This window comes from Aotus nancymaae, unplaced genomic scaffold (genome assembly GCF_030222135.1).
Source record: "Aotus nancymaae isolate 86718 unplaced genomic scaffold, 86718_ANA_hifiasm-v0.15.2.pri h1tg000102l, whole genome shotgun sequence".
Lineage (NCBI taxonomy): Eukaryota > Metazoa > Chordata > Mammalia > Primates > Aotidae > Aotus > Aotus nancymaae.
In genome coordinates this window covers 885,281-908,574 of record NW_026988517.1, presented here as the reverse complement: position 1 = coordinate 908,574, position 23,294 = coordinate 885,281, and the positions used below count along the sequence as shown (strand labels likewise).

The 23,294-nt window shown below is 41.0% G+C and overlaps 1 protein-coding gene and 1 non-coding gene across 15 annotated transcripts in view; one reads left to right on the top strand and one right to left on the bottom strand.

Moving 5' to 3' along the window:
* Positions 1 to 1,409: 1,409 nt before the first annotated feature.
* LOC135272024 (fibrous sheath-interacting protein 2-like) overlaps positions 1,410 to 23,294 on the top strand; it is a 49,987-nt gene continuing 28,102 nt past the window's right edge. For 10 of the 14 annotated variants that reach the window (XR_010340128.1, XM_064370141.1, XM_064370142.1 and 7 more), the window contains exons 1-4: positions 2,335 to 3,053; positions 7,906 to 7,963; positions 11,471 to 11,507; positions 20,613 to 20,712. Coding sequence is in view for 10 of the 14 variants with exons in the window: in XM_064370141.1 (XP_064226211.1) it covers positions 2,771 to 3,053; positions 7,906 to 7,963; positions 11,471 to 11,507; positions 20,613 to 20,712 (478 nt within the window). In the remaining 4 variants the exon portion in view is untranslated. Of the gene's footprint in view, positions 1,456 to 2,334; positions 6,197 to 7,905; positions 7,964 to 8,184; positions 8,255 to 11,470; positions 13,617 to 13,808; positions 14,591 to 20,612; positions 20,713 to 23,294 lie in introns of those variants that run through there. The other 4 variants (XM_064370143.1, XR_010340131.1, XR_010340129.1 and 1 more) reach the window with 4 other exon arrangements.
* On the bottom strand, positions 16,709 to 16,815 carry LOC135272051 (U6 spliceosomal RNA). The gene has a single exon (XR_010340157.1). It is a non-coding gene; the product is annotated as a U6 spliceosomal RNA (small nuclear RNA).

The window sequence follows — 23,294 nt, the reverse complement described above, 5'->3', positions numbered from 1 at the left end:
CGGCGGGGGGGCGGTGGCGGGGGGCGGGGCGGTGGCGGGGGGCGGGGCGGTGGCGGGGGGCGGGGCGTCGGAGGGCGGGGCGGCGGCGGCGGAGGGCGGCCCAGGACCGCAGCGTCGGAGGGCGGGGGCGGCGGCGGGGGCGGAGGCAGCGAAGGGCTGGGTGGGGCGGTGGAGGAGGGCGGAACGGCGGGCGGGGCGGCGGCGGCGAAGGGCGGGGCGGCGGCGGCGAAGGGCGGGGGCCGCGGCGGCGCCGACGGCGGCGGCGGCGGCGGCGACGGCGGCGGCGGGCGGCGGCGGCGGCGGCGGCGGCGGCGGCGGCGGCGGGCAGCCCAGGGCGTCGGCGGGCAGCCCAGGGCGTCGGCGGAGGGCGGGGCGGCGGAGGGCGGGACGGCGGAGGGCGGGGCGGCGGCGGCGGCGGAGGGCGGGGCGGCGGCGGCGGCGGCCGCGACGGCGGCGGAGGGCGGGGTATGGCGGCGGAGGCGGCGGAGGGCTGGGCGGCGGTTGGAGGCCGAGGGCGGGGCGGGGCGGGGCGGGGGCGGGGGCGGGGGCGGGGGCGGGGGGCGGCGACGGCGGGCAGCCCAGGACGTCGGCGGAGGGAGGGGCGGCGGAGGGAGGGGCGGCGGAGGGGGGCGGCGGAGGGCGGGGCGTGGCGGCGGAGGCGGCGGAGGGCTGGGCGGCGCGGGGCGGCGCGGGGCGGCGGGGGAGGTTGGCGGCCGAGGGCGGGGCGGGGGGCGGCGGCGGGGGGGCGGCGGCGGCGGGCAGCCCAGGGCGGCGGCGGCGGAGGGCGGGGCGGTGGCCGCGGAGGGCGGGGCGACGGCGGTGGGCGGGGCGGCGGCGGTGGGCGGGGCGGGGGCGGCGGCGGCGAAGGGCTGGGCGGCGACGGGGACGGTGGCGGCGGTTGGTGGCGGCGGTTGGTGGCGGCGGTTGGCGGCGGTGGCCCTGGAGGCGGCATCGCCCCCTGCCCGGTCTCCTCAGCGCAGCTGGCCGCCGACCAGGGCAAAGGCCGAGGCTACTGGGGCGGAGCGGTGGGCCGGGCGGCTGTGAAGTCGGCGGTGGCTGGCGTGGGCGTGGAAGCGACCGCCATGGCGTTCTAAAACCTAGCCACCCAAACCACAAACATTTAGGATCTCACAGTTTTTGCATCTTAGGAGTCTAGACACAGCCCAGCGTGAGCCACGCCCCTCCCCCTCAGGTGGCCACTGCCTTTGTGAGGTCACTGCTTTTGTGAGGCCGCTGCCTTTGTGGACTGCAGGGGGTAGAGGCTGCAGTCAGTCGTGAGGCCCTGGCTGTACCTGGTTGGGTCCAGATAGAGGGGGGGGTGGAGGCTGCAGTCCATCCTGAGGCCCTGGCTGTTCCTGGTTGGGTCCAGACAGAGGGGCAATCGCGTGGGAGAGGAGAAGACTGGAGGGGCTTGTGCCGACCATGGAGCACAAACAGCAGTGCGAGTGCAAAGACGTGAGTGGCCGCAAGCCAGGCGGCATTTTTCTCTGGTGGTCACAGGCATGGTGGGGAACGGGGGCAGGGATTGCCACTCAAGCAAGGGTCGCGAGGGTCGCGATGCTCCCAACTGTCCCGCTTCAGGAGGCTGCCCTGTTGTGGCACCCGGGGGCAGTGGCGGTGACTCAGACTGTACCGGCCGCAACTGGCAGGTGCGGGACGCCAGGGGAACTGGTGGCCCGGGAAGTGGGAGGACTTCAGGAGGCCCTGAACCCTGCCTGACTGTGTGATTCTTCTGTGTCTTTCGTTGGAGTGGAAGTATTGATCTACTTATTTTATAAGTCATACTCCCCTGTTTCTTTATACCTAGTGTTCTTTTATTGGATGCCAGATATAAATTTTACTTTGTATACTGAATATTTTTATGTCCTTATAAATATTATTTAGAATTTTTGGATGTAGATAATTTATTTGGAAACAATTTGATTATACAGGTCTTGCCTTTTATGATTTGCTGGTGGGGCCAGAGCCATGTTTAATCTGGGGCTAGTTGTTCCCTGCTACTGAGTTAAAACCCATCTTAGTTCTCTACTCAAAGCCTTATGACTTATGAAGTTTTTCCAGTGTAGCTTTACAGTGAAATATTTCTAGTGGGAATAGGCATATTTTTTACACCTAGGTAGGTTCCAGTGACTGTTTTCCCCAGTCCTTTAGGAAGGTCTTTACTGTAGTCTTGGGTAGTTGTTTTACATGTGCTAATCTATTTCTTGCTAAAAGTTTTGCTCTTGTTACCCAGGCTGGAGTGCAATGGCGTGATCTTGGCTCACCGCATCCTCTGCCTCCTGGGTTCAGGCAATTCTCCTGCCTTAGCCTCCTGAATAGCTGGGATTACAGACATGCACCACCATGCCCAGCTAATTTTTTTTATTTTTAGTAGAGACAGGGTTTCCCCATGTTGACCAGGATGGTCTCGATCTCTTGACCTCATGATCCACCCGCCTCGGCCTCCCAAAGTGCTGGGATTACAGGCATGAGCCACCACGCCCACCTCTGGGTTTTTTTCTTTTTTTTCTATATGCATTTATCTTCTTTCTAGTACATTCAACAGTAGCCAAGATATTCACAAAGGGTAATCACATTTAATGTACTATATTATGTTTATGTCTGGTAGACCTGAATGATATTTGGGTAAGCCCTCAGGAATCTTCCAATTGAAGATGATTGAGAAATTACTTTAGCTCACCAGGGCAGCCATGGATATGATACTCTATCTGATCAGAAACTGGATTAGTCCTCTGACGATGTGTAGAAAGGCAAATTGCTTGTGTATTAAATGTATTCTTTGTGTTTGATCACAAGGGAAATTTACCCTTTGTTATTCTCTTATTTTTGTAACATTACAAGTCAAGACAGGACTGATAATCCATTTTTAATATATTGTGACATTTTAAATAAATTGTTTTACATTTCTAATGACAAGTTAATATTAACCAATACATTTTCTTTAATATTGCAGAAACAACACGTTCTTAAAAAAAAAGGGGCTGATTTACAAAAAATACAAGCTACCGGTGTCAAAAGAAACAAAACGGGGAAAAAGACGTTGAAGCATGAAGGTAAAGATGGAACACATGGTGAATGTGAGAACATTAAAAGATGATGTAGCTAAGTAGGAAATGCTTATCTACCTAAATATCCTTTTGTAATCCTCTGTGTATTTACACTTGTTACTCCTTTTGTGCCAGACACTGTTCTAGGCATTTCTGTATTACAGTTCAAGTTGAAAAGTAGGCACATATGTAACAATTATAACAAATTATAACAATCTCATCAGTTGGCTCAGGGGACAGGCTTGCCTGTACTGTAGTTCCAACCAACCTCCCTATATTTAAAATAACTACTGAAATGATACAAACTTGTACCTAAGATAACTGCTCTTATATAGCAACATTGTGTTCTATTATACTGCCAACCAGTAAGAAAGGGTGAAGGTAGAGAATTAGGGAAAAAAAGAAGGAACAAATAAATGAAGAGAGAAAAAATGAAGTAAGTTTACAAGGAGAAATGGCTTTGCTATGCCCAGTCTCTACCAGTTTCCTTTATTTATAACATTATGAAATTACAATGGTTTTTTTCTCTTCTGATATTAGCTACAATTTCATGGCCAGAATGCAGAACTGTAGACTTGATTTAACTATCTTTGATTGTGTATGATCAGGAAAGAAGCTGATTATTTTCCATGCAGCTTCATCATAGTATCCCATGAAACCCATTTCGAGGTCAGAGCTTTCCTGTGTCACTGCAGTAGATTAGCAACTAGCCTTTGTTGACTTTTTTTTACCTGCCTCAGATCCATTTTGTACTGTTGCTTGTTATGCTTAAAACTCTGTTCTGATGGTTTCTTCCTCCACCGTTAAAACTATTACCTATTGAATGAAGCTCTGACTGTTTCAGCAAGCATTTATCAGCATCTAAAGTTCAGTACTTACCTAACTTTTAACTTTATTGAAAGATGAAATGTAAAGTAATGTGATTCATATCAGCCTTGGGTGTGAGCGGTTATGTATAGCTACTCTCCAGTCTCAGTGAAGGGTATATGTGTCATTGTAGTCTTCTTGCGAATTTCAGAAATACACAATAGTGACATCACACGTCATACATTTTTAGAGGTGCCCCTATTTCCCATGCACCATAATCAGGTCTTTCTGGTTTCCATTTCATCATAGCGTCATGAGTGTGAACTCAGAACAGTGTCACATCCTCTATACTCTTACGAGAAATTTGCCCCACACACTTTTGCAGCTGGTGATTCTCCAGGCAGAGTTCAAAGTGAATTTCCTGCTGCAGCTCCTTATCTTGTCTCTGTATTTTTTCATTCTCAGAAAATATCTCAAGGCATTTATTTTGTTTTTTTAAATCATCCTAAAGCAAAATGGAATATTTTGTGCAATTACGTGTACAATCACATGTATAGATTTGTGTAACCTCGATCACAATCACATATAGAACAGTCCAATATTCCAAAAATCTCCCTCACCCTGTTTATTTGCAGTCACACCCTCCTTCTCCCAACTAATAATCCCAAATTACCTCTGGGATTATTAGTTATGTTACCTCTGGGATTATTATCAAATAGTGCTGTGTTCTCATGGATATATTTTTCTGTTGGAGAATGTTATGTAAATAGAATTTTACATCATTTGACTTCATGAAAATGGCTTCTTTTACTCAGCATAATACCCCTGAAATTCATCCAAGTTATTGCATGTGTCAATAGTTTGTTCCTTTCCGTTGCATGGATCCCTCAGAGTTTGTTTATTCATCCTTGAACTGAAAGAAATTTGAAATTTGGTGTTGTTTCCATGTTTTGGTGATTATGTATAGAACAACCAGAAGTACAGTTGTCATTTGAACATTAAGGGCTGAGAGTTGGAGCACTGACCTCCTGCACAGTAAAAAACTTACATTTAATTTTTGGCTGCCCAGAAACTTACTAACAGCTCATCTCTGACCTTACTGATAAGATAAACTGTGGAGTAACATATGTTGTGTGTGTTATATATATTATATACTATAATCTTACAATAAAGTAAACTAGAGAAAAAATATTGTTAAATTGAGAAAGTCATAAGGAAGAGAAAATGTATTTACTGTTTGTTAAGTAAAAGTGGATCATCATTAAGGTCTTCTCATTGTCTTCATGTTGTAACACCTCTGGCCAATGAAAGCTCCTTAATTATAGCTCTAGTGGTATTTCTGGCATGATTCTAGTGGTGTTTGATAGCTCTTCTTGCTACCTGGGAAAACAGGAGGATTCTAACTTATCTTGTATGAATCTAGGTGCTTTGGCAACTTTGAAAATATAAAGTGATCACAGATTGATGCATTTATCTGTATTTATGCAAATACTTCATTTTCTTTATTATTGTGGCTTTAAAATAAGTTTTAAAATTCAGTGGTTTGAGTTATCCAATGTTTGTTGTTATGCCAAGTTGACTTCATTATTCTAGAGCCTTTGCTTTCTATACAAATTTTAAAAACTTGTCAATTTCTACAAAATAGCTTGCTGCTATTTAGTTGGGATTCACTTTTCATTTATTTCTCTCTGTCTAGGACCTTCAGTACAATGTTGAACAGCATTGGTGATTGTGTACCTCTTAATATTGTTCCAAAACATAAGGAAATGTGATACATATTCATTAGAATACCATATTGTATTTATTATATTATTTTTAATTATATGATGATTACTATATTATTAATGTAATGGTCAGGATAATATTATATTACATATTATACATGATATTTATAATTTGTTTTATGATTCTTGCATATTTGTTCATGGGGGAATTGGAAAAATTTGTAATTTATTATAATATCTGTAATGATATTTTGTATCAAGTGATTCTGATGTAAATGTATGAGATAGAAAATGTTCACTCTTCTTTAATTTTTTGGAAGGGTTGTGTAGAATTAGCATAATTTCTTGCTTAAATATTTAGCACAATTCAGAGGAGAAGTCTCTTGAGTCTGGAGCTTTTTTGTGGAAAAGTTTAAACTTCCTCCTTAATTTCTTTGCTACAGGGCTCTTAAATTCTCATATGCAGTTTGAAGGGCAATAGTTTCTGTGGATTTGAAACTCGAGGGTATAGAAAACAGTATCTGTGATTATGAGTTCTTAGGAAATGCTTTTATCTTCTCCTCCTCCTTCTCCATCCATGGCCACAAGCGAAGGCATAATTTGTCTGCTTCCTCTCTGGTATGATTTTTTTTTTTTTTCTTGTAGATGACTAATTGACAATGTAGCTCTTTGGAATCCTATACAGATGGTCCCTGACTTACAGTGGTTAGACTTATGATTTTTCAATGTTAGGATGTGTGAAAGCAATAAACATGCAATAGACACTGTATTTTAAGTACCCATACAACCATTCTGTTTTTCCCCTTTCAGTATAGCATTCAATAAATTACATAAGATACTCAACACTTTATTATAATGTAGGCTTTGTGTTAGCTGATTTTGTCCAACTGTAAGCTAATGTAAGTGTTCAGAACAAATTTAAAGTAGGCTAACCTAAGCTGTTATGTTCAGCAGATTAGGTGTATTCAATGCATTTCCAGCTTAACATATTTTTAACTTATGATGTTAACGTTTATTGTGATGTCAATCCCATTTTAAGTCAAGAAGCATCTGCATGTTTTTAGGAGCTGTTAGTTTTAATTCCCCATCTTTTGGGGGCCCAAAGTCTTGTTTTAAATGCTCTGACCAGACAATACATTTCCAGATGTGGCCAATGTCCCTAGAGCAGGTATCAGCTTCAGCATTTGTTTATCACTATAGATTTGTGTTCTCACAATTGTTTTACCTTCAGAAAGTTCTACTATCTCTTTGAAAGTTTAGCTATTTTTTAGCAGTATGACTTTAATGCTCTATACTGAATTCTAGGCAAAATGAAAGACACTTGTTTAGCATATTGCTGGAAACCACAGAAGAGTTTTTTTGTATTAAAAATAGTTTTATCTTCACATTTAACTTTCAGATATGTACACTCTTAATCTCAGTCCATTTCTCTCTAAAATTGCTGAGTTCATGTCCTTTGTAGGGACATGGATGAAACCAGAAACCATCATTCTCAGCAAACTGACACAAGAACAGAAAACCAAACACTGCATGTTCTCACACATAAGTGGGTGTTGAACAATGAGAACACATAGGCACAGGAAGAGGAACATCACAGACCAGGGTCTTGGGAGTGGGGGGCTAGGGGAGGAATAGCAGGGGGTTGGAGAATTGGGGAGGTATAGCATTAGGAGAAATACCTAATGTAGATGATGGGGCAATGGATGTAGCAAACCACCAACATGGCATGTGTATAGCTATGTAACAAACCTGCACAGTCTGCACATGTACCCCAGAACTTAAAAGTATAATGAAAACATTTAAAAAATAAAATAAAATAAAATTGATCACACATCAATTATTTTATTTTATATAATAATCAGGTGTACACAAGAATTAACATAACTAATCCATAGCATGATGAGTTTTATAATATAAACATGTTTAGAGTGCTTTGAGAGCACTGGGAAAGGTATTTATTCAGGTAGTTTTCAAGGAAGACTTTCAAGAGTTGACATAAGCTGAATGAGAGCTAAAAGAAATTGCAAAACCATTGGCCAGAGAGGCATGAGAAACATGATATATTTAGGGAACGGCGATATATTCTGTCTCTGGACCATAGCATATATATGAAAGACTAGTCAGAGAAGACACTAGAGAGGTAGAAAAGGACATCAGATCTTATAGTACAGGTTCTTGCTAAGAATTTTGGACTTCACTGTGGAGAGTCTCTGAAAGCTTATAAACAAGGTAGTAACAACAGAAAATAAATACCTACTAGAGGATTAACATTAGCAAGTTGCTGAGGACGGATACAAACTATATAATTTTCTTTTTCTGATAAATAGGACCTCAGGCTCAGGCTACAGACCTGGGAATAGTTTCTTCTCCTCTTATCACCAATATGTAAGTATCTAAGGAATTATGTGTAATCATAAATAAAAATTTTAATGATTACATAAGAGTGCTGCTCATAAGCAAATGATTACATGGAATCCTCAATTTTTGTAGTTCTACTTGGATTTAGTGAAATTTATAGTCTTTTGCAGACTTTCAGCACTAGCTTAAGTTGTAGACAAACTGAATCTTTGTCCTTCCCTTTCTTTATCTCCATATCTCCTCTGTAGTTCTATAATCCACCTATTGTCAGGGTCTCCATGCCACTTTGAAGTGTATCTTCATCATAGCTTTCTTCAGGTAATTTCTCATAATCTGTATTTATTTCTTTGCCTTTCTTTTCTTTGAAATAGCTACCATTCCTTATGCTTTTTGAGACTATTGGCTTTCTAATACTGGTAATATAGTTTACTCTATAGTATTAATGACTTAATCAGTTATCCCCCACCCTAAAGGGTATTTTGCAGATTAATACAAAATAATAATCTCTAATAGTAGAATAGTAGAAGAGATATTTGTTAAGCCCAGGGACTTTTCACTCCTCAAACCTTAGTGACCACCTATTTTGTTGATGTTTATATCTGTTTTTCTCAACTCAAGAAAAGAGAGAGAGGAAAACATGAATCTAAGTAATAGCAATGAGTTATTTTACACCCATGCCACAATATTTTTAAAAAATCAGCAAGACAAATGAAGTCTAGGAAAGACTTTACAAACCCCAAATTCCCATGAAGATGATTGAGTAAATTAAGTTGTGAGTGATGGCAAATGACCTTGACATGTTCAGACCAGCCTTCTTGAAATAATAATTTTTACCTTAAGACAGATAAATACCAGTTTGTTTGACTTATTGAGTATTCATATGATACATAACACAGTAAGAGATGCAGAAGGAAGGACACTGACTTGTCTAGTTCAAAGCAATAAAACTTGATGACCGTATGTAGACTACATGTAAAATAACATTGCTTATTTTATTTATTGGATGCATACATTTTTATTTACTGGAAATATAAATACATACCTCTTTACAGAAAAGGTTATAAGAGGCTCATAATATAGTTGTAAAAAGTGCATTTTTATCTTCTTCAACACAAGAATGTAGAACTACAAAAATCACTTGAATATTCCATAGCAAGCGTTTTGGATATTCTTTCCTTATAAATCTTAGCTTGGTGAAAAATAAAAAACTCTTTATCTTACCTGGAGCTTCTTACCTCTTCTCCAAAAGCATACACAGAGATCCAAATAAAGAGTAAAGACACATATGTCACACTCCTCTTGTTCAGGTTTAACTCCGAGTTTTATAGGAGTTTGCTGTGGAAGTCTCACATCTATTCCATCATTTCTTTCTCTTCTCTCACTTATTGCTTAGTTTTCTTGTTTCTGTTCAGTTGTTTAATGTTACAAAAGATTTATAAAATAGAGATGAAAATTCAGTACCAAAGGAATGAAAATAAAGAAAATATAACAGCGGTGGGAGTAAAGTTGCAATAATTCAGCATTGCACTTAGGTGATGAGTAAGCGTGTATTACAGGGAAGGTATAAGGAGTAACAGAGTGAAGACAGCAATAAATCTATTATCCTGAAGACTGTGGTTAAAACTTGTAGTTTATTTATTGGCTAACAGTCTGATGGTTTTTAGTGCAAGTATAATGGTCAAATTAGCATACATAATGAGTAAGTTTGACAATGATATATAGGAAAGATTGAAAGAAAGAAACTCAGAATCAGTTATCAAAGTCCATTAGTGGCATGCACAAAGGCTTCATTTGCCATTAGAGAGAAGTAGGCACAATCCAAAAGACTTTAGATGGGGATTTATTTATCAAACGTTTATTGAGAACCTACTATGTGGTTCTATATACCAAACTATAATGCTAGATCTTAGGCAGGTACCAAGATAAAACCATGTTTCTATGATTTCAGGGTATTATCTTTGAAGGATATTATGAAGCTGAAGCGAGGGGATAAAAATAAGACAAATTAAAACACCAAAACCTATTGCTATTACCTAGGCTCACTGTTTTTCCTAAATAAGTGCTCTCTGGAACGCTGCAAGTCTTTGATTAATTCTCTAGAGTTCCAGAAACTATAATTCTGGTCATTTTTCTTTTGCCATTTACTCATTATTTTTTTTGGAGGAATGAATATCTGAGATACTTACTCTGCCATTTCTGCTGATGCCATGCTTTATCCGGTTAATAAAATTGTTTTCTAATAGTCATTAATAAAGCTTTTTCAGTTTTCAGATTAAATTTACATGTAGGCCTTTGTACTTTGGTTCTGTGTTGCATGCTTTTGGAGCAGAAAGTCTATTGGGAACTGGTATCAATGAATACATAGAACTCCTTGAGTTATGTTTTATGCCAACGATATAACATGAAGAAAACAGAAAAATGAATCTGAATGCATTAGGTTGCAGAATATCTAAGAGAAAAACCTGTGGAAAGTTGGGTTGACCTAAGAAACCAGATCCTAGAAAAACAAATGAGGGCAAATGATAGAGAACATATCACTGACATCAGCTTCCATGCTCCTAGTTGCATACTGCAAAAAGGTACTAGTCTAAGGATAGACTGTTGTCACAAAACCCATTTTATGAACTGGACCCAGTGAAGTTTTTTTTTCCTGCCAAAATATAGGACGTAGTTTTCAGTCTGCCTATTTCTTAAAATTGAATTATAAACTTTGGGGAAAATGTAAATTTAATCATGTGGAGTACAGGCCTAAAAGGAGTGTACTTAAGAAAGTAGAAAGAAAAAAGAAACAGTTCAAATCAGCAAAAGTGTAAGAAAATAAATCAGACTTCAGTTTTAGAACTTGTTTTAATAAATATTTATTTTATTTTCTATTATGTTTATGATTGAGCTATACTTTTTTTTGGAATTCAGAATATTTTTATTTCATTAGTGTGTGATGGTAAATGTAATAACACATAATAGAATATTGTCATAAACAGAAAAGGAATGCATCTAAACTGGTATTAAATATAGCTAGATATCCATGATTTTAACCCATAGTTATTGAATAATCATTCACTATTTTCTTCCTGCCATGGAATATGGGGAGGGAATGGTAGAACTATAGCATTTCAAAGAGTAAATAAATGACAATCAGAAAGTTCTGGTCAGATGCCTTGCTGCTCTATCAGACCTTTTAACAGTCAGAAGAAACTCAACTGCCCCCTCCCTGCAAATCCTATATCCTTTTTCAGAGAAACCAAAGTGGGCATGGCTAAGGTGTGTTAAAAGAACAAAGATCAGAGAGGTACATTGTTTATGCTGTAGCTATAAGTCTGTTCCCATGAGTAATAAAGTACATTTCTAAAACTAGAGGCCAATCTAGGGAAAAAGTAAAATAGAAGGATTGGAAAAAATGGTATATTCTTCATTTTGAATTTCTATAGAAAAACTCTTAGATACAACAAAATGATTCAATGATCAGAAATTTTAGAAAAAAGTTTTATAAATTCTTGACTCTATAATAAACAAATGATCAACCTTTCTCTACAGGAAAAAGAACTCGCTGCAGAATTCCTTTCAAGAAAAAGTATGTATCATAAAATCCACTGACAAAACAACATATTAGTCTTACCTTCTGATACATCATAATAGAATATATTGTGTTAACTAGAAAACTAGGAGTCATCCATTGATATTTGTTGGTCTTCTTCTTCGTTCTTTTTTCTTCTTTGAAGTTCCTTTTCAGTTAATTCTTATACTTTTCTGTGGTCCAAAGTTGTTATCAAAAATAATATTAGGCCTTCAAGATGAGGTCTCATGGGTATAGAATGGTAAAATATTAAGGGATCTAGCCATCACAGGAAGAGAATGAAATAGCACAAGCCTATTCTATCATGGGAAGCTATATCGATATGCCCTTCCAGATCTTGTTGGTGAACTCAGTAGTAGATGAGTTGAGATGCTTGGATCTGTCTTTAGCAGTTTTGTGAAAAGGGACCTCATCACCTATCAGCTGAGACTTGGAACAGGCAAAGATAAGGTAGTATATTTTTATGAGACCTAATTTGGATCTAGACTGAACACACAGGAAAGAGAAAGCACTTGTGGAACAATACATATTCTGGCACACTATTTAACATGGCCACTTGCTCAATTCATAGAATATGCAGCAAATACGAAAGCTTTGACCCAAGGGAATATTTTTCAGTTTAATGTTGTAACAGAAAGAAAGTGAAAACTGGGATTTCATCTGTCATATTTCACTACAAAGAAAACTTTAGAAATAGATGCCTCTTTTATATATTAAGGTTGGAATCGCTTTGCCACAACTAGCCTAAGAGTAATAATGTAGGTTATTGTTTATCATCTCTTGTAATAAGAAAAATGACATATATTGAATGTCTTAGTTTATAATTTATATGTGTTGTAGTTGATTTAGAATAATTATCTTCTCTGTAAATATTTAGGTTTTATTCTTAAATATTTGATTTAGAGTGTATTTATTTAAGACAAGTATTTTATAACAGACTGTCATCTTAAAATATGTGTCATAACCACTAACCCATTGCTTATACAATAAGTTAAAAATATTGGGGGTATATTTGGGGATTACAGCTGAATAAAATGGCCTTTCCTCAGATGCTCCTCAAATGCTTTGAAATGGGCCGTGAGGGAGTGTGGCATATACATGTTAACTTTTCTTTGAATATTTCTCTGAAATATGAATCACTTCAGAGTAATTTAGACAATATTTTGGGTGTGAGCAGCCTAGTTACAGGAATCTTATTTACACAAAGATTTACATGTCAGCCTTCTAAGCTTTGCTGCCAATTACTTGTGTTTACAGCCTGTATGCTTTAAGAGTTTTAACAATTTGAAAACAGAGTACTACTTTATTATAAGTAAGAGTTTTGTAAGCACAAAATACATTTGCAGTTGGTAAGTAGAGGTTTATAGAACTCTACAGATGCATTTGTTTCTACCCATGGTCCAGTACAAATCTATGACAGCACCATTGGTCACTAAGGAAATGGTTATTCAAACCTGGTTCTTAGTTCCAGCTCAGTAATAGTCTAACTTTCTTAATCTGGCTCAGCCCTCCCTACTCTTTGATTCCCAAATCTAGCTTGGCTTTTATGTTCTATCTAAATTAATATGTTACCTTACTTTATTATCTGTTCTCAGCTTTCCTATCTAAGGCAATTTGTATTTACACTTGTTTGTTAGGTAAAAAGTTCATCAATCTATATAAAGCATGAGCTTTTATTTTTACCTATCAAATAATTCTTAATAATTAACTTTAGTCATTGCTATATATATATAGACTACAGGCTCACCCTTTCAGCAGGGACTGGAAGAGAGAATGATTTGTGCTCCTTCCCCATATCTCAGTTAGACAGATGCTTCTGAAAGCAACCAAATATTTTGGCTGCATCTGTTTTGAGAAATATTTTATTACAAATATTTAATGATCTTAAAAATCAGCTGGATCATAAAGATTATACATTTTCTTTCCAAAATATTTGCACGCTATGTGCCTATACAACAATTTGGTAATTTTTTTAAACAAAAAATCATTTATCCTGATAATAAATGCCAAGAGAAAAAGAAACTTCTGAGAGACTGTGAATAAAATAAATCTTAAACACTCACAAAAAAATACTTCAGTGTAGTGCAGAATAAACAAACTAGAAATTCATCTGAAATTCTAAATTTCTAATCTTTTTTTTTTTTTTTTTTTTTTTTTTAACTATTTTCTTCCATAAACCATATTGGTATTCCACCTATACATTGCTTGATATAAAAATTCGATGTTACCTGCTGTCTTCAAAACATAGAGTAAATTGTTACATGACTTTGTTTTCATCCCTGCTTACTTCATTTCTAGGCAACTTGTGAAGAACCAAATATTATAATTCAGGATAACTTTCTTTTCACCTTTGGATCAGGATAGTAACTAAGACAAAAATTAGCACATTTAGTTTTTCTTATCAATTAGTTGCTTAAGCTTTTTATTTGCCTTTTATAAAGTGTCTTTTAATAAAAATATTGAAAAATTTTAGAAGCTTCTGCATGTCGATAGATGAGACTATTTGGGGAGCATCCCCAGATGAGACTATTTGGGGAGCCTTCATTTTCAAATGTACTTCTTTGGTGCAGTGTTGTTTATTTGAAGCATTCGACATTTGAAACTTCAGTGAGATTTTGCCATTTCTGTGCATGTGTCCTTATAGTAGAACGATTTCGTAGAGATTTCGCCCACTTTTGAATGGGCTTGTTTGTTTTTGTCTTGTAAATCTGTTTTAGTTCTTTGTAGATTCTGGATATCAGCCCTCTGTCAGATGGGTAGATTGCAAAAATTGTTTCCCATTCTGTTGGTTGCCGATTCACTCTAATGACTATTTCTCTTGCTGTGCAGAAGCTGTGAAGTTTGATTAGGTCCCATTTGTCTATTTTGGCTTTTGTTGCCAATGCTTTTGGTGTGTTGGTCATGAAGTCCTTGCCTATGCTTATGTCCTGAATGGTTTTGCCTAGGTTTTCTTCTTGGGTTTTTATGGTGTTAGGCCTTATGTTTAAGTCTTTAATCCATCTGGAGTTAATCTTAGTGTAAGGTGTCAGGGAGGGGTCCAGTTTCTGCTTTCTGCTTTCTGCACATGGCTAGCCAGTTTTCCCAAGACCATTTATTAAACAGGGACTCCTTTCCCCATTGCTTGTTTTTGTGAAGTTTGTCAAAGATCAGATGGTTGTAGATGTGTGGCGTCGCCTCCGAGGCCTCTGTTCTGTTCCCTTGGTCTATATCTCTGTTTTGGGAAAATCAGTGTTCGAAATAAATTGTAGAATATGTTTAGTTTCTCCTTTTGTATAAAAATAGAGCACGCTTTGCAAAACCCATAGCGAAATAACATTTTGAGAAACTAAAAACAAAAAGGATATACGTATGTGTGAAAGTAAATATTTATACACAGTCTGCGAAATGTGAGTGTAAGCACTTGTAAATATCTAGAAGAGTACACAAGGACAGGGAGGGGTGCTGAGAGGAGGTACGGGGCAGGGACAGAGGGACTTCCCTGTGCCACACTGTTTGAATTCTGAAGGGTACATACACACCCTCATTGACCTGTGCTACCGGCCTCTGGCTAAAGAGGGCGCTGTAGCCACCAAAGTCTTGTGTATAAATCAAGCCTCTCAGTAAGCCTGCGCGGCTAGGCCCTCACAACCGATATGCCTAATAGCGAGATGCCGGAGCTCTGCGTGGCTGGCTTCCGAGTCTCTTTCGGTCTCGGGTCTTATCCTGTTAATAGCACTGAGGGTGGCGGACTTGCGCTTTTGGCCGGCTTGGCATTGGGTACGTGGCTTTCGGGACCCACATGAGCCAATGGCACCATCCCCGCAGTGACTGGGGCCTGGGACGCGGCTCTCCTGGACACTCCTCGGTGCAGAAGAAGAGCGGAAACCACATTCCTAAAAGGTAATATGTCTTGGTCCCTTGGCATGGCCTTTCCAGCTCGTGGCTTCTGGGCGTGGACTTCATCTGTTGTGGTCTCTGCATCTCACTTTTGCTGTTGCAAGCTTGGCTTGTCCGCCCCTTGCTTTGAGGCTTTGACCCTCTTCGCCGCCTGCTGTAGCTGAAAGGGGGAATGTCTGTGATGTCCTGTGATTTCTCCTTATTCTTGTAAAAGTGAGGTTCTGGGCTGGGCGCGGTGGCTCAAGCCTGTAATCCCAGCACTTTGGGAGGCCGAGGCGGGTGGATCACGAGGTCAAGAGATCGAGACCATCCTGGTCAACATGCTGAAAGCCTGTCTGTATTAAAAATAGAAAAAATTAGCTGGCCATGGTGGTGCGTGCCTATAATCCCAGCTACTCAGGAGACTGAGGCAGTAGAATTGCCTGAACCCAGGAGGCAGAGGTTGTGGTGAGCCGAGATCACGCTATTGCACTCCAGCCTGGGTAACAAGAGCGAAACTCCTTCTCAGAAAAAGAAAAAAAAAATCTTCCGGGCGCGGTGTCTCATGCCTGTATTTCCAGCTACTCCGGAGGCTGAGGCAGGAGAATTGCTTGAACCCAGGAGGTGGAGTTTCCATTTAGGGGAGATCGTGCCATTGCACTCCAGCATTGGTAACAAGAGGGAAACTTCGTCTCAAAAAAAAAAAAAGAAAAAGAAAGAAATCATCCGGGCGCGATGGTTCACGCCTATAATTCCATATACTCAAAAGGCTGAGGCAGGAGAATTATTTGAACCCAGGAGGCGGTGGTTGCGGAGAGCCGAGATCGCGCCATTGCACTGCAGCCTGGGTAACAAGAGCGAAACCCTTCTCAAAAAAAAAAAAAAAAAAAATCTTCCGGGCGCGGTGAGTCACGCCTGTAATTCCAGCTACTCTGGAGGCTGAGGCAGGAGAGTTGCTTGAACCCAGGAGGTGGAGGGTACGGTGTGCCGAGATCGCGCCACTCCACTCCAGCCTGGGTAATAAGAGTAAAGCACCTTCTGAAAAAAAAATAATAATAATAAATTAGAGAGATCATTGTCTACAATTGTCAAAACGAAGTTCTGGATAAATCTCCCCTGACCGGCCTTTTCATGAGATACAGTTTCCCTCTTTTCACCCAGGCCGGAGCGCAATGCTCTGATCTTGGCTCATTGCAACTCTGCCGCCTTGGTTGAAGCAATTCTCCTGTCTCAGGCTCCCAAGTAGCTGGGTTTACAGGTGTCCACCACCGTGTCCAGCTAATTTTCTTTTTTTTTAACTTAAAATTTAAATTTATTTTTATTTGATTTTTAAGAACAACAAAGAAAATATGGAACGCTTCATGAATTTGCATGTCATCCTTGCGCAGGGGCCATGCTAATCTTCTCTGTATCATTCCAACCTTAGTGTATGTGCTGCAGAAGCCAGCACATACCCAGGTAATTTTTTAATTTATTTTATTTTATTATTATTATTATTATTATTTTACAAAGAATGGGTTTCACTATGTTGTTAAGGCTAGTCTTGAACCTCTGGCCTCATGATCCTTCCACCACAGTATTCCAAAGTGCCAGGATTACACGTGTGGGCCACCGTGACCAACTAAATTTTTGTGTGTGTGTTTTTTTTTTTTTTTAAAGACGAGGTTTCACCATGTTGGTCAGGCTGGTCTTGAACTCCCGACCTCAGGTGATTCGCCTGCCTTGACCTCCAAAGAGTTTGGATTACAGGCCTGAGTCACTAGGCCTGGCCAATTTTTTATTTTTATTAGAGACCAGTTTTCACCACGTTGTCCGGCCGGTTTGAACCCCTGACATCAGGTGATCCACCCGCCTGTGCCTCACAAAGTGCTGGGATTATAGGCAAGAGCCTCCATGCCCAGCCCTGTAAATCTTCTAATCTACAAACCTTCTCAAAAAGTCAGATTCTGGCCCGGCGCAGTGTGTCATGCCTGTAATCCCAACACTTTGGGAGGCAGAGACAGGTGGATCACGAGGTCAGCCGTTCAAGGCCAGCCTGACCAACATGGTGAAAGCCTGTCTCTCCTAAAATACAAAAATTAGCCAGATATGATGGTGTGCGTCTGTAATCCCAGCTACTCAGGAGGGTGAGGCAGGAGGATCGCTTGAACCCGGACGGCGGAGTTTGCAGTGAGCCGAGATCATGCCACTGCACTCCAGCCTGGGTGACAGAGCAAGAGTCTGTCTCAAAAAAAGGAAGATTATATTTGTTTATTTTTTTTTTTACGGAAATGATCTTGCTCTGTCCCTCAGACTGGAGTGCAGTGGTGCAATGGTAGCTTACTGCAGCCTCCCACTTCTAGGTCTTAAGCAATCTTCCCACCTCAGCTTCCTGAGTAGCTAGGACTACAGGTGCACAGCACCACACCCAGTTAAAATTTCCTTGAGATGGGATCTTGTTCTGACACCTGGCTGGTTTCAAACTCCTAGCCTCAAACGATGTTCCTTTCTCGGTCTCCCAAAATGCTGGGATTTCAGGGGTGAGCCACTGTGCCCAGTGTAAACTTTATTATTTAATTATTTCTTTTTTTATTTACTTCGGAGACAGAGTTTTGTTCTTGTTGCCTAGGCTGCAGTACGGTTTCAGGATCTTGGCTCACTGCAAACTCTGCCTCCCCAGTTCAAATGATTCTCTTCCCTCAGCCTCCTGAGGAGCTGAGATTACAGGTCCTCGCCACCTTGCTCAACAAACTTTTTTGTATTTTTAGAAGAGATGGGTTTCATCATGTTGGCCAGGCTACTTTCGAACTGCGGACCTCAGGTGTTCCACTCACCTCAGTCTTCCAAAGTCCATGTATAATGGACGTGAGCCGTCACACCCAGCCTTAACTTTATTTATTTTTTAATTTATTTATTATTATTCTTTAAAGACGGGGTTTCACCGTGTTGGTCAGGCTGGTCTTGATCCCACAACCTCAGGTGTTCCGCCCACCTTGGTCTCCAAAGTGCTTGGATAAACGGCATGAGTCACCATGCCCGGCCAACTTTATTTTTAAAAATCAGAGATATTGGACTGGATGCCGGGGCTCAAGCCGAAGCCCAGGGCGGCGGCGGCAGAGGGCGGGGCGGCGGCGGCGGCGGCGGCGGAGGGCGGCGGCGGCGGCGGCGGTTGGCGGCGAAGGGCTGGGCGGCGGTGGGGGCGGTGGCGGCGAAGGGCTGGGCGGGGCGGCGGCGGCGATTGGCGGCGGCGGCCCTGGAGGCGGCATCGCCCCCTGCCCGGTCTCCTCAGCGCAGCTGGCCGCCGACCAGGGCAAAGGCCGAGGCTACTGGGGCGGAGCGGTGGGCCGGGCGGCTGCGAAGTCGGCGGTGGCTGGCGTGGGCGTGGAAGCGACCGCCATGGCGTTCTAAAACCTAGCCACCCAAACCACAAACATTTAGGATCTCACAGTTTTTGCATCTTAGGAGTCTAGACACAGCCCAGCGTGAGCCACGCCCCTCCCCCTCAGGTGGCCACTGCCTTTGTGAGGTCACTGCTTTTGTGAGGCCGCTGCCTTTGTGGACTGCTGGGGGTAGAGGCTGCAGTCAGTCGTGAGGCCCTGGCTGTACCTGGTTGGGTCCAGATAGAGGGGGGGGTGGAGGCTGCAGTCCATCCTGAGGCCCTGGCTGTTCCTGGTTGGGTCCAGACAGAGGGGCAATCGCGTGGGAGAGGAGAAGACTGGAGGGGCTTGTGCCGACCATGGAGCACAAACAGCAGTGCGAGTGCAAAGACGTGAGTGGCCGCAAGCCAGGCGGCATTTTTCTCTGGTGGTCACAGGCATGGTGGGGAACGGGGGCAGGGATTGCCACTCAAGCAAGGGTCGCGAGGGTCGCGATGCTCCCAACTGTCCCGCTTCAGGAGGCTGCCCTGTTGTGGCACCCGGGGGCAGTGGCGGTGACTCAGACTGTACCGGCCGCAACTGGCAGGTGCGGGACGCCAGGGGAACTGGTGGCCCGGGAAGTGGGAGGACTTCAGGAGGCCCTGAACCCTGCCTGACTGTGTGATTCTTCTGTGTCTTTCGTTGGAGTGGAAGTATTGATCTACTTATTTTATAAGTCATACTCCCCTGTTTCTTTATACCTAGTGTTCTTTTATTGGATGCCAGATATAAATTTTACTTTGTATACTGAATATTTTTATGTCCTTATAAATATTATTTAGAATTTTTGGATGTAGATAATTTATTTGGAAACAATTTGATTATACAGGTCTTGCCTTTTATGATTTGCTGGTGGGGCCAGAGCCATGTTTAATCTGGGGCTAGTTGTTCCCTGCTACTGAGTTAAAACCCATCTTAGTTCTCTACTCAAAGCCTTATGACTTATGAAGTTTTTCCAGTGTAGCTTTACAGTGAAATATTTCTAGTGGGAATAGGCATATTTTTTACACCTAGGTAGGTTCCAGTGACTGTTTTCCCCAGTCCTTTAGGAAGGTCTTTACTGTAGTCTTGGGTAGTTGTTTTACATGTGCTAATCTATTTCTTGCTAAAAGTTTTGCTCTTGTTACCCAGGCTGGAGTGCAATGGCGTGATCTTGGCTCACCGCATCCTCTGCCTCCTGGGTTCAGGCAATTCTCCTGCCTCAGCCTCCTGAATAGCTGGGATTACAGACATGCACCACCATGCCCAGCTATTTTTTTTTATTTTTAGTAGAGACAGGGTTTCCCCATGTTGACCAGGATGGTCTCGATCTCTTGACCTCATGATCCACCCGCCTCGGCCTCCCAAAGTGCTGGGATTACAGGCATGAGCCACCACGCCCACCTCTGGGTTTTTTTTCTTTTTTTTCTATATGCATTTATCTTCTTTCTAGTACATTCAACAGTAGCCAAGATATTCACAAAGGGTAATCACATTTAATGTACTATATTATGTTTATGTCTGGTAGACCTGAATGATATTTGGGTAAGCCCTCAGGAATCTTCCAATTGAAGATGATTGAGAAATTACTTTAGCTCACCAGGGCAGCCATGGATATGATACTCTATCTGATCAGAAACTGGATTAGTCCTCTGACGATGTGTAGAAAGGCAAATTGCTTGTGTATTAAATGTATTCTTTGTGTTTGATCACAAGGGAAATTTACCCTTTGTTATTCTCTTATTTTTGTAACATTACAAGTCAAGACAGGACTGATAATCCATTTTTAATATATTGTGACATTTTAAATAAATTGTTTTACATTTCTAATGACAAGTTAATATTAACCAATACATTTTCTTTAATATTGCAGAAACAACACGTTCTTAAAAAAAAAGGGGCTGATTTACAAAAAATACAAGCTACCGGTGTCAAAAGAAACAAAACGGGGAAAAAGACGTTGAAGCATGAAGGTAAAGATGGAACACATGGTGAATGTGAGAACATTAAAAGATGATGTAGCTAAGTAGGAAATGCTTATCTACCTAAATATCCTTTTGTAATCCTCTGTGTATTTACACTTGTTACTCCTTTTGTGCCAGACACTGTTCTAGGCATTTCTGTATTACAGTTCAAGTTGAAAAGTAGGCACATATGTAACAATTATAACAAATTATAACAATCTCATCAGTTGGCTCAGGGGACAGGCTTGCCTGTACTGTAGTTCCAACCAACCTCCCTATATTTAAAATAACTACTGAAATGATACAAACTTGTACCTAAGATAACTGCTCTTATATAGCAACATTGTGTTCTATTATACTGCCAACCAGTAAGAAAGGGTGAAGGTAGAGAATTAGGGAAAAAAAGAAGGAACAAATAAATGAAGAGAGAAAAAATGAAGTAAGTTTACAAGGAGAAATGGCTTTGCTATGCCCAGTCTCTACCAGTTTCCTTTATTTATAACATTATGAAATTACAATGGTTTTTTTCTCTTCTGATATTAGCTACAATTTCATGGCCAGAATGCAGAACTGTAGACTTGATTTAACTATCTTTGATTGTGTATGATCAGGAAAGAAGCTGATTATTTTCCATGCAGCTTCATCATAGTATCCCATGAAACCCATTTCGAGGTCAGAGCTTTCCTGTGTCACTGCAGTAGATTAGCAACTAGCCTTTGTTGACTTTTTTTTACCTGCCTCAGATCCATTTTGTACTGTTGCTTGTTATGCTTAAAACTCTGTTCTGATGGTTTCTTCCTCCACCATTAAAACTATTACCTATTGAATGAAGCTCTGACTGTTTCAGCAAGCATTTATCAGCATCTAAAGTTCAGTACTTACCTAACTTTTAACTTTATTGAAAGATGAAATGTAAAGTAATGTGATTCATATCAGCCTTGGGTGTGAGCGGTTATGTATAGCTACTCTCCAGTCTCAGTGAAGGGTATATGTGTCATTGTAGTCTTCTTGCGAATTTCAGAAATACACAATAGTGACATCACACGTCATACATTTTTAGAGGTGCCCCTATTTCCCATGCACCATAATCAGGTCTTTCTGGTTTCCATTTCATCATAGCGTCATGAGTGTGAACTCAGAACAGTGTCACATCCTCTATACTCTTACGAGAAATTTGCCCCACACACTTTTGCAGCTGGTGATTCTCCAGGCAGAGTTCAAAGTGAATTTCCTGCTGCAGCTCCTTATCTTGTCTCTGTATTTTTTCATTCTCAGAAAATATCTCAAGGCATTTATTTTGTTTTTTTAAATCATCCTAAAGCAAAATGGAATATTTTGTGCAATTACGTGTACAATCACATGTATAGATTTGTGTAACCTCGATCACAATCACATATAGAACAGTCCAATATTCCAAAAATCTCCCTCACCCTGTTTATTTGCAGTCACACCCTCCTTCTCCCAACTAATAATCCCAAATTACCTCTGGGATTATTAGTTATGTTACCTCTGGGATTATTATCAAATAGTGCTGTGTTCTCATGGATATATTTTTCTGTTGGAGAATGTTATGTAAATAGAATTTTACATCATTTGACTTCATGAAAATGGCTTCTTTTACTCAGCATAATACCCCTGAAATTCATCCAAGTTATTGCATGTGTCAATAGTTTGTTCCTTTCCGTTGCATGGATCCCTCAGAGTTTGTTTATTCATCCTTGAACTGAAAGAAATTTGAAATTTGGTGTTGTTTCCATGTTTTGGTGATTATGTATAGAACAACCAGAAGTACAGTTGTCATTTGAACATTAAGGGCTGAGAGTTGGAGCACTGACCTCCTGCACAGTAAAAAACTTACATTTAATTTTTGGCTGCCCAGAAACTTACTAACAGCTCATCTCTGACCTTACTGATAAGATAAACTGTGGAGTAACATATGTTGTGTGTGTTATATATATTATATACTATAATCTTACAATAAAGTAAACTAGAGAAAAAATATTGTTAAATTGAGAAAGTCATAAGGAAGAGAAAATGTATTTACTGTTTGTTAAGTAAAAGTGGATCATCATTAAGGTCTTCTCATTGTCTTCATGTTGTAACACCTCTGGCCAATGAAAGCTCCTTAATTATAGCTCTAGTGGTATTTCTGGCATGATTCTAGTGGTGTTTGATAGCTCTTCTTGCTACCTGGGAAAACAGGAGGATTCTAACTTATCTTGTATGAATCTAGGTGCTTTGGCAACTTTGAAAATATAAAGTGATCACAGATTGATGCATTTATCTGTATTTATGCAAATACTTCATTTTCTTTATTATTGTGGCTTTAAAATAAGTTTTAAAATTCAGTGGTTTGAGTTATCCAATGTTTGTTGTTATGCCAAGTTGACTTCATTATTCTAGAGCCTTTGCTTTCTATACAAATTTTAAAAACTTGTCAATTTCTACAAAATAGCTTGCTGCTATTTAGTTGGGATTCACTTTTCATTTATTTCTCTCTGTCTAGGACCTTCAGTACAATGTTGAACAGCATTGGTGATTGTGTACCTCTTAATATTGTTCCAAAACATAAGGAAATGTGATACATATTC